At 36.9% G+C, this 10,859-nt stretch overlaps 1 protein-coding gene across 2 annotated transcripts; it reads right to left on the bottom strand.

The window, feature by feature from the left end:
* Nucleotides 1-2,044: 2,044 nt before the first annotated feature.
* Nucleotides 2,045-9,960, bottom strand: LOC117701553 (solute carrier family 22 member 27-like). Of its 2 annotated transcripts, none has more exons than XM_076706265.1 (5): nucleotides 9,815-9,956; nucleotides 8,981-9,195; nucleotides 8,177-8,285; nucleotides 4,347-4,550; nucleotides 2,045-3,961 (listed from the first exon to the last, which is right to left on the bottom strand). In XM_076706265.1, exons 1-5 carry the CDS (start codon nucleotides 9,913-9,915, stop codon nucleotides 3,847-3,849), a joined length of 744 nt encoding a protein of 247 aa, XP_076562380.1. In that variant the 5' UTR covers nucleotides 9,916-9,956; the 3' UTR covers nucleotides 2,045-3,846. The 2 variants fall into 2 exon arrangements, with proteins under 2 accessions (XP_076562380.1, XP_076562381.1); XM_076706266.1 differs by having other exon boundaries at nucleotides 3,860-3,941; nucleotides 9,815-9,960.
* Nucleotides 9,961-10,859: the final 899 nt, after the last annotated feature.

The following is a 10,859-nucleotide window of genomic DNA, read 5'->3' on the forward strand; positions in this document are numbered from 1 at the left end:
CATGTGTCCTTGTTATATATTGGAGTATCTTCTGGGTATATGCTCAGGAGTGGTATAGCTGGATCCTGAGGTAATGCTGTGTCCAGTTTTCTGAGGAACTGCCAGACTGATTTCCAGAGTGGTTGTAGCAGCTTGTAATTCCACCAACAATGGAAGAGTGTTCCTCTTTCTCCACATCCTTTTCAGCATCCGCTGTCACATGATTTTTTGATCTTAGCCATTCTGACTGGTATGAAGTGAAATCTCAGGGTTGTTTTGATTTGCATTTCCCTGATGACTAGGTATGTTGAACACTTCTTTGTGCTTCTCGGTCATTTGAGTTTTATCAGTTGTGAATTCTTTGTTTAGCTTTGTACCCCATTTTAATAGGGTTATTTGATTTTCTAGAGTCTAATTTCTTCAGTTTCTATACCTTGGATATTAGCCCTCTATTACATGTAGAATTGGTAAAGATTTTTTCCCAATCTGTTGGTTGCAGCTTTGTCCTATTGAAAGTGTCCTTTGCTTAAAGAGGCTTTGCAATTTGATGAGGTCCCATTTGTCAATTCTTGATGTTAGAGCATAAGCCATTGGTGATCTGTTTAGAAACTTTTCCCTTCTACTCATGTATTTGAGGCTTTCCCCCATTTTCTCTTCTATTAGTTTCTGTGTATCTGGTTTTATATAGAGGTCCTTGATCCACTTGGACTTGAGCTTTGTATAAGGAGGTGACTATGGATCAATTTGCATTCTTCTACATGCTGACCTCCAGTTGAACCAGCACCATTTCTTTTAAATGCTGTCTTTTAAAACTGGATGGTTTAGCTCTTTTGTCAAAGATCAAGTGACCATAGGTATAGGGGTTCATTTCCGGGTCTTCTATTCTATTGTGTTCATCCTCCTGCCTGTCTCTGTACCAAAACCATGCAGTTTTTACCACTATTGCTTTGTAGTACAATTTGAAGTCAGGGATGGTGATTCTTCTAGAAGTTTGTTTATTGTTGAGAATAATTTTCGCTATTTTTGGTTTTTTGTTATTACAAATGAATTTGAGAATTGCTCTTTCTATTTTTGAAGAATTGAGTGGGAATTTTGATGTGGATTGCATTAAACTTGTTAATTGCTCTCTGCAAGATAACCACTTTTACTATATTAATCCTTCCAATCCACGAGCATGGGATATCTTTCCATTTTCTGAGATTTGATTTCTTTCTTCAGGCACTTGAAGTTCTTGTCATACTTTTACTTGCTTGATTAGATTCACAGCACTGTATTTTATATTATTTGTGACTATTGTCAAGGGTTTCATTTCCCTACTTTCTTTTTAGCATGTTTATCTTTTGAGTAGAGAAAAGCTACTGATTTGTTTGAGTTAATTTTATATCCAGCCACTTTGCTAAAGTTGTTTATTAATTTTAGGAGTTCTCTAATGGAAGTTTTGGGGTCACATAAGTATACTATCATATCATCTGCAAATAGTGAAATTTTGACTTCTTTTTTTCCAGTTTGTATTCTGTTGATCCTCTTTTGTTGCCCAATTGCTCTAAGACTTTGAGTATTATATTGAATAGGTAGGAAGAGAGTTACTTATTCTCAGATATTTCATCAAAACAGTGTAAAGAAGGCTAATATATAACCATATAAAAACTTGGTAGCTATTCAATATTACAGAAATAATCAAGGAAGATCTTTTTTGATGTACTATATTTCTTCAAATCTATTATGTGGTTAATCATAGGTGTTTGGAAAATAGTAACTTATTGTAGCAATTCAATGTGATTCATGCTTTATATTTTATATTTATTTATTAAAATGTTAGCTAATATCAATAAATAACCCTGAATAATCATCCTGGGAAATTTTCATCATGTCTTGAATAACATTTTTAATAGCTTTTTGATCAGATGCCAATTCTAGGTGTTCCTTACAACTTTGTGACTCTGATGATGAAATCCTCCTTCTTTGCTTGTCTTTAGTCTCTCCAACTAGAAAACATACAGAAAAAAACCATAAACATGGAAAAAATCTGTTACAATGTAGAGAAAATGAGGTAGGCTCTGAGTTCTTCAGAGAATGCTATCATTTCATCCATCACCTTTGTAAAAATGACTACTTCCAGAGTATTTGAAGAAATCTTGTAAAATAAATTCCCTGGTAAGTTTTGTGAGTCAGCTTTGCTGCTTTCTATGTTGTTTATCATGGTATTAGCCAATGAGTTTTCGAAGAAAGTATGTGAAGTACACAAAAAGTGTTAAAATTGACTCCATTCATTTTTTTGTTCTGTTTCCTTTACTGACCTATCCATTCTATTCTACTATGAACTCTTTCATTTCTAGAGAAACCAAGATGATCAGAATGTCACATAAAATAGCATGCTTCCCTTAGATGCACAGTCATTTATTGTAGGTTTTAATATCTTGCATCTTATTTCCCCTTAATTATTCAGTCACCATTACTCAAGAATATAGAGATTGTCAGTTTGATACAGTTTATCAGCATTAAATGACCTGAAATGGTTCTGAAGGAAAAAAATGACACTTATATTTTTGTTTGGTTGTTATTTTCATGGATCCATTGTTTGGTTAAATTGTGGGCTAGGGCCATGGCTTAGAGAGGCAGAAGTATGGGAAATTGACTGTGTTCACTCCAAGTCAGTGCTTGGTGAACATTGGGCTGTGAGAAGCCACAGGACTCCTTTTGGGTCTGGGGTAGTGAACACAGTCTTAGGTCCCACAGGGGCCAGAGCTCTTGAGTTGGGTGTCCCTGGGCCAAAAGGCACCCAGGAACTGTTTGATTCTCAGGTGGGCTCTCAGGTGCTGTTGAGAGACCACAGAAGGATTGAGATGGGGGGGGGGCATACAGACTAGATCCACCTCAGCCAAAGGAGGTAGGGGGAGAAGCGCTTGCTGTGTCTCTCAAGGATGAGACTCTTAGTCTCAGCAACTTGCTTGGCTGGGTGTTCATGGCTGGGATGTAGAGAAGTCATCAGTGGGAGATTAGGCAGTGGCTCACTAGTTGAAAACCTTCTCCACATTTCCCCATGGCGAGTCCCAAAGAAGAGAGATAGTCCATGGTCATAAGCTATGGTCCTAAGATGTTTATTGTCATGGCAGAAAATGGATGAAGCTATACCACAGCATTTTCAGGGCAGGCCTGAGGTTAAATATATTTTGCAAGGAGGAGGATCTCAAAAGTAATGTTTAATTGGCTACTCCCTCTGGCCTTTAGGTATCTCATTAATATGGAGATTTGTCTTGAGGCTCTGTGGCCCATAGTCATGCCCTCTACCTGTGGAGGGGCTAGTAGGAGCATTGTCCTATGTGATCCATGGCTACAGACTCTCTGTGGGGTGCTGTAGCTATGTGAATGGAGCCATGGTCCCAGGAACCAGGCCAAACTTTTATCATCCTTGAAGGTCTCCAGGGTTCAAAGCCTGCTTGACCATGTACCTAGCTGCCTTTCACAGCCCACTGCCCCACAAATCCCCCTTTTGCTTTTTAAAAAGACAGGCATCACTGGAGTGACTATGTCATTTGTAGTGAAAATTTTGGGTGAGGTGGAAGTATAAAAAAAAAAAACACTACACAGGCTGTTGGGGTAGCTCAATTAAGTCATAGGGTAAGGAGGTTGAAGGTGAGGGTTGGAAAGACAAGGGATCATTGAACAAATTAATTGTTTCATTGGTAGTACAATTTGAGGGTGATAACATCCATTTTAAGTAACATTTGATTAACTAGATAGACATTATATTTTCCTTACTAACATGTAACTTTCCCCAAGTTCAATATTGACTTTGGCAAGAGAGTTCATATGTAACTGGAAGGTCTAAGTCTGTCCTCTGTAGAACTTAGCACATGTCTCTGGATCTCAGTGTGTGTCTCCGGAGTCTTCAGTCAGATGAGGTGTCTGGAGAAAGGCAGTTTGTTGTCCCAGGCCAGTTCCAGGACATGGTGTTGTCTCTACTGGATTTGAGAGAGCAGCACTGTGAAGTATCAAAAGATTTCATATATATAGTGATATAGATAGAGAGATAGATAGATATGTCAAAGTGGAGAGAATACCAATGAGTGTGTCTTAACACAGATTTTACACATGTAGACATTTTGGCCAAGAAAGTTTCCAGGGACATCTGAATCCACAGTATCTGAATCCACAGAATAAGTAGGTTAACAAAATGTTCCCATTCAAGAATAGTGACCACAGTGAAACTCAAATAGCAACATACCTAGAAGTTACTGTCCCCATTCAAAGTAGTGACCACTATTAAATAAGCCCAATTTATTAAGTCCTTCATTTCTGGTTTGCCTCCCTCAGGAAAGTCTATTAACAAACAACTTCCCTAATGATCTGGAAGAGGTTTTACTCACTCATTTTTTATATCATAGATGGACTCAGGAAGAGGTTGATCCTTGGTTTCAGGAAGGAGAAACACAATAAAAGCAGAGAGGATGGAGCAGCTTCCATAGATGATCCAGGGCAAGGAAGCAGAGTATATCTCAAGCATCATAAATAGGGGAGCCAGGAATAATCCCATATTACTAGTCAGTCCAATGGCTGCTATAGCTGTTGACCTTGGGAAAAGAATACAATGCACAACAAAAATCTGGTAAAGATACACCCTTGAAACTTGTGACTTAGGATTGTACATTAATTCTGGGAGTCAGAAACTAGTGCAATGAAACTTAAGGCAACTTATTCTTAATCCTCAAATCTGTTTTATTTTATAATGTTTTTGGTCAGATTCATAACATGAAGAAACATTCTTATCTAACACAATGAAACACAAATAATAATACTGTATGTTTTATTATATGTAAATTCTATATTTTAGCTTAGTATGTGTGTATACATGTGTGGGTTATAGGTATAGCCTCTGAAACTGGCATGGAAATATTAAAGGGTAAAAACAGGTTTCCAGAGGTATAAGAGTTTCAGGTAAATGTGACAAAAAAGTAGTGGCTTACTGAGTAATAGAAGGGGATCAGCAGAAGTGTGGGCCAAGGACTGGCAGAGTTGGATCAACAGAAATTACATCTCAGTGATAATATTACAATGCACCACATTTTCTGTATCTATTTCTCTGTTGAAGGACATCTGGGTTCTTTCTGGCTCTTATGAACATAGTGGAACATATGTCCTTGTTGTATGTTGGAGCATCTTTCGGTTATATGCCCAGGAGTGGTATAGCTGGGTCCTCAGGTAATGTTATGTCCAATTTTCTGAGGAACTGCCAGAATGCTTTCCATAGTGGTTGTACCAGCTTGCAATCACACCAACAATGGAGGAGTGTTTCTCTTTCTCCACATCTTTGCCAGCATCTGCCATCACCTGATTTTTTGATCTTAGCCATTCTAACTGGTGTGAGATGGAATCTCAGGGTTGTTTTGATTTGCATTTCCCTGATGACTAAGAATGTTGAACATTTCTTTAGGTATTTCTTGGCCATTCAAGTTTCCTCAGTTGAGAATTCTTTGTTTAGCTCTGTATCCCATTTTTTATTTTATTTTTTTAAATTTTTTATTGGATATTTTATTTACATTTCAGATGCCATCCCCTTTCCCCATTCCCCCAGGAAACCCTCTATCCCATGCCCCTTTTTCCTTTTTGCATTTATACACTTTTTAAAAAATGTTAATCAAAGGCTTTATAAGTTTGGTAATGCTCAATCAGAAGTGTAACCCAATAACCAACCTAGATATATCAACTATCTTTGACTGGTGGAGACATGTGAATATCTGCCTCCCTGTCTCCCCTCTCTTTCTCTTTCTCATCACCTACCTTTTCCTCCTCTCCTTCTCCTCCTCTTCTTACTCCTTCTCTTCCTCTTAGTACTCCTTTCACCTTAGCTCTTCCTACATGTCACCCTTCCTGTTAAAATGAAACTTTTCTCTCAAAATACAATTAGAGCATAATTATGCTGATTTGTACCAGTGAAGTACAAGATAGTCCTAATACCTAGTCCATCATTTTGTTGACTAACTGGAACCTTTGTCATCTCTCCTAACTAAAACACTTAGTTCTGATCCTGGCTTTTTCCTTGGCTTTAAAATGAATGTCAGCTGAAAACCATCCACTCAAATCTTTTCTCTCAAGGAGAATAGCCAGGATTGGCTATGAGACTATAAGTTTTCAACCCCATCAGAAATCCAGAATGACTGAGTTAACTAAAATTGTGGGAAGCACAAAGCATAGCTTCTAAAACTTAGCCAATTTAGACCTCTGAACATCTGGACACTCCCTATACTACAAAACATTGGAGCATCTGTTCTTCTGCCTTCTGGCCCAGGATCATCTGACAGACCTTAGTGCTGCAGAACTATTAAGTGCTGATTACTCTGTCTTGGCAGATATAGTCAGTCGACTATTCTGCAAGTGTGTCCTTTTCTGGACAGTGATTTGTCTGTAGATGGAAAGAGGCAATTCTTGCCTAGTTGCTGTCTCACCACAGCTGGAGCAACTCCAAAGATGCTCAATTTCTTCTTAGAATCCAAGACAGGAAGCTGTCAGGAGCAGACAGGTCTCTAATCAAAATGAACATTACTACAGAAATGTTTGTAATGTCAATTCTGTGGATTTCTGATGTTTTGAAAACCAACTATCCATGTAAGGTAATCTGGACTGTTTTCTGTTAACTCCACTCAGCTATTTCTAAATAAAATATAGAAAACACTCTAACAATAAACTCTAAGCCATGAATTTGCTATAGTCCCTTAACTCACAGGATAACCATCTCAAATCAGTTAAAAAAGTTAAAGAAGGACTGGGTCTAAGCCTTGTATTCTTAAATGTGTTGTACAGGTACAATGCCTATGAGAGTCTCAATATTCATCTTTTATATCAATAGGAAGCTCATACCAATGAAAACCTTAAATTTGTAATCAAAGTAAATTTGTGCCATTTAAGAAGTTATAACTTGCTGGGCGGTGGTGGCGCACGCCTTTAATCCCAGCACTTGGGAGGCAGAGGCAGGCGGATTTCTGAGTTCGAGGCCAGCCTGGTCTACAGAGTTAGTTCCAGGATAGCCAGGGCTACACAGAGAAACCCTGTCTCAGAAAAAAAAAAGAAGTTATAACTTCATCTTGATAACAATTATTCAGATTTCTACCAATAGGTTAACCCCATTTTAATAGGGTTATTTGATTGTCTGAAGTCTAATTTCTTGGTATATATTGGATATTACCCTTCTATAGGATGTAGGATTGTTAAAGATCTTTTCCCAACATGTTGGTTGCTGTTTTATCCTATTAAAAGTGTCATTTGCCTTACAACTTTTTGCTTTGCAAATTTTATGAGGTCCCATTTGTCAAATCTTGATCTTAGAGCATAAGCCATTGTTGTTCTGTTCAGGAACTTTTCCCCTGTGTCCAAGTATTCGAGTTTCTTCACTACCTTCTATTCTATTAGTTTTAGTGTATCAACAATACCAAACAACCAGAGCTCCCAGGTTATAAACCACCAGCCTGGGAGCACATAGGGAGGGAACCATGGCTCCAGCTGTATATGTAGGGGAGGATGGCCTCGTAGAGCATAGGTGAGAGAGGAGATCCTTTGTCTCATGAAGGCTGGATGCCCAACTGGTGGGGGAATTTGAGGTGGGACTGGGTGGGTAGGTAGGGACACATCCTCATAGAAGCAGGAAGAGGTGGGGTGGGATAGGGGGTTCCTGGGCAGGAAGGGGGAGGGAGTTGGGTGAGGGGATGACATATAAAATGTAAATAAAATATCCAATAAAAAATAAAAACTTTAAAAATTATTATAATGTAACCAATTACATTGTATGCAAATTCAAAGACCTACATCCACACCTTCCTAACCTTAAAAAATTAGGGTATGAGAACATTCAGTTGGAAAGTATAATGAATAAATTAGACATAATAAGATGACCATAGAGAATAGTGAAAATGAATATGATTTAAAAATATAATCCATATCTGTATGAAATAACCTTAAAATGTATCAAAGATAAAGAAATTTAGAGCATGATGTTTACTATGAAACACACCTTTTTAGTGGCTCCAAATATTTACATGAGATTCTAAATAGCAGTCCCAAAACAATGTGATATTTCAGTATATTAAAGCTATAAACATTATCATTATGGCTAATTGGTTAGATAACTAACCACTTTTTATTTTCTTCCTTAAGTAAAATAGAATTAATAGAGATGTCTGTTTCATGCTAGGCTTGAAACTTGTACCTTAATGATGTTGGAAGTAGCTCATTTGCATGTAGTTGATAAAGGGCATAACATAGATAAGAAACTGCTCCTCCCACTGTTGCCATACTAATACGCACAGTCTGTATTTCTGTATAGGAAGGTCAAGAACAGTGGTTAGTTTAGCCTACCTGTTGTAATTTTTAGTTTTTAATTCCCAAACAGAAATAGAATGGTTACTAAGAGAAAATGAGGGAAAGTCTGATACTAGTGCTTGTGTCCAAGGGCTATATCTATCATCAAAGAACTAAAAAAAAATAATAGCACATTATAACACTACATCTTGGCAAAGCTATTTCACTACATGGGTTTCCCAGCCCATCACATATATTCATTTAATGAGTGAAATTTGTCATGAGAATTGTAATGTTCACTCCATTTTTACTTTTGTGCAGAAGTACAAATTTTATTTGTACTATAATTTAACATGAATAAAAAAATATTTTCTTGATAAACAATTAAAACTGGCACAACTTTATGATGACATATACAGTTGGTCAGATATTTTGTTGGACTCTGGGAGCAGAATTGTAAGGCATAAACCATATATGGCAAGACAAAAACAAAATATAATGAAGAAAATTAAATAATCTCTAGTGGAAATAATTAACTTTAACTGTAATAAATATTCATTATTAAATTTTAACGTATTTTTCATCTAGTACCTACTGGAGCACATGCTCTAAAAAACCAGCATGGTCACAAGAAATTGTTTGATTAATGATAAATCTGAGGAAATGGAAGAAAACAAAGTGTTTTTTTGCTTACACTGTACTCTTTTCTCACCTTCAGGCACAAATATGGCAGTCAGAATACAAATTCCCCTCAAGGACAGAATAACCTGTTGGCCTACTCTACGACCCACGTGATTAAGTACAAAATGACCAACAAAACTGGCTGGTATGGCCACTGCACCAAAGAGAAACTGCAACAGGATAATATTAGGACCCAGGTGTTGGAGGTGAAGTCCCAGGCCAGAACCTGCTAACAGTGATAGAAATCTGTAGTGAAAAAAAAGAAGAAAATTATATCACAAGGTGTAAAATTTATGTTGAAAAGCTATTAATATTATTAAACAAGACACTGTTTTAGTAGTTTCACTATGAAAGTATCTTGGCTTTTTAGAATTATTTTCTTATAGGGGGTAATTTTACACCTACCATAAAGTGATTGTGTGAAGAGGGAGCACATAATTACTCTTGAAGTTTGGGAATATGTTAATGTGTATGGAGTGTACATGGTGGGTCCTATCTACACTTAGGATTTTTTTCCATAAGTTGACCTGTGTGACAGTTACATTTTTATGTCTATACATGTTCATGACTTGAGTGTATTTATATAATATATTAGAATTTTCATCATTTTGAAATGGAACCAGACAAATGAGCAGTAACACATTTCAAATTTACACCATGATATCCATTCTCAGCATCAGTCTGTGGTTATGAGCCTGGCAGAGAGTTTGGATGCACATACTAATCATCATACAACAAGTTCTGTATTGCTAAACTCAAAACATTTCACTATTTGTAGCTACAGAAATTGTTATATTATACCTCACATCTGTCAGTAAGAAAATATAATTTGGCACTGTTTCAATAGGGACTATTGTGAGCTTACTTCACAATGGACAGGAGACATATCCGCTTACGTAGGATGGGTGTGTGGAACAAGTCTCTTGGAGAAGGTTTTGTCTTTGCTGCCTCAAGTTCCTTCTTCATACTTGTTCTCACAACCTTTGAAAAGAAAGCCAACAGTCTGTTTAGTTGTCCCAAAATGATGAGAACTCTGGGGCATTCTGCACACTTGTAGAAGACTGGATCAATAGTCATTGCCTTTTCACCAAAAATCTGAATACTAAAGCACTTCTAGAGTCAAAAATTAGTATGAAATAAAATCCCAAGACACAAAGGATGCTCAGAGGACTTCTACAGTAAAGGCATATTAAACAAAGGAATTAGGTGACTATAGTACATTGAAAGGGTTCTCAGAGCTGAAGTTAAAGGTTAGGAAGGAGAACAACTGAGGAGTTATTTAACTCATGATCTGAATTTTCACATAGACCACTGAGGTTAAATGCTAATACAAATGAGCTTTGTCTTTCACTGGTTCATAGTGACTGAAAATAGACTCAGAAAAAAGTAACTCTTGGCAGAGGTTCTTTATTTTAATTTAAACAAAACATGACACAGTGTCTTCACGATGCCTAGAATTTAGTTGAGGATGCTATTAAGTGGAGCCAGATGTTATTAACATCTCCTAGGTTCACTTCAGAATGGTGGTGGTAGTATTTCTGAGGGTGATAACCCTTTAGGAGTTAGGTTCTTTCTGCCAAACGATCACTTGTGGTCTGAAACTCAATGACAGTCAAGTCTTCCATGATGTTAGAATCCTAGGCCACAAACACCCACATCCCCTAGTGCTGGCATATTCTGTCTACTATGATTGAATAAACCTTGAATTTGTGACCCAAACTGATATTTTTGCGTTTAACCTGTTCTTATCAGTAATTCTGGTTGTGGTATTGTGAAAGCAATCTAAAAGAAAAATAAGTACCAGATACATGAAGTTATTGTACCAACAAAGCAGAATTTTAATTCAATCTCATTAAAATTTCAGTATCTAAGTCTGTGTGATATAGTAATAAAATATAGTAATATAGCCT

The sequence above is a fragment of the Arvicanthis niloticus genome, unplaced genomic scaffold (assembly GCF_011762505.2).
Source record: "Arvicanthis niloticus isolate mArvNil1 unplaced genomic scaffold, mArvNil1.pat.X pat_scaffold_1339_arrow_ctg1, whole genome shotgun sequence".
Taxonomy (NCBI): Eukaryota; Metazoa; Chordata; class Mammalia; order Rodentia; family Muridae; genus Arvicanthis; species Arvicanthis niloticus.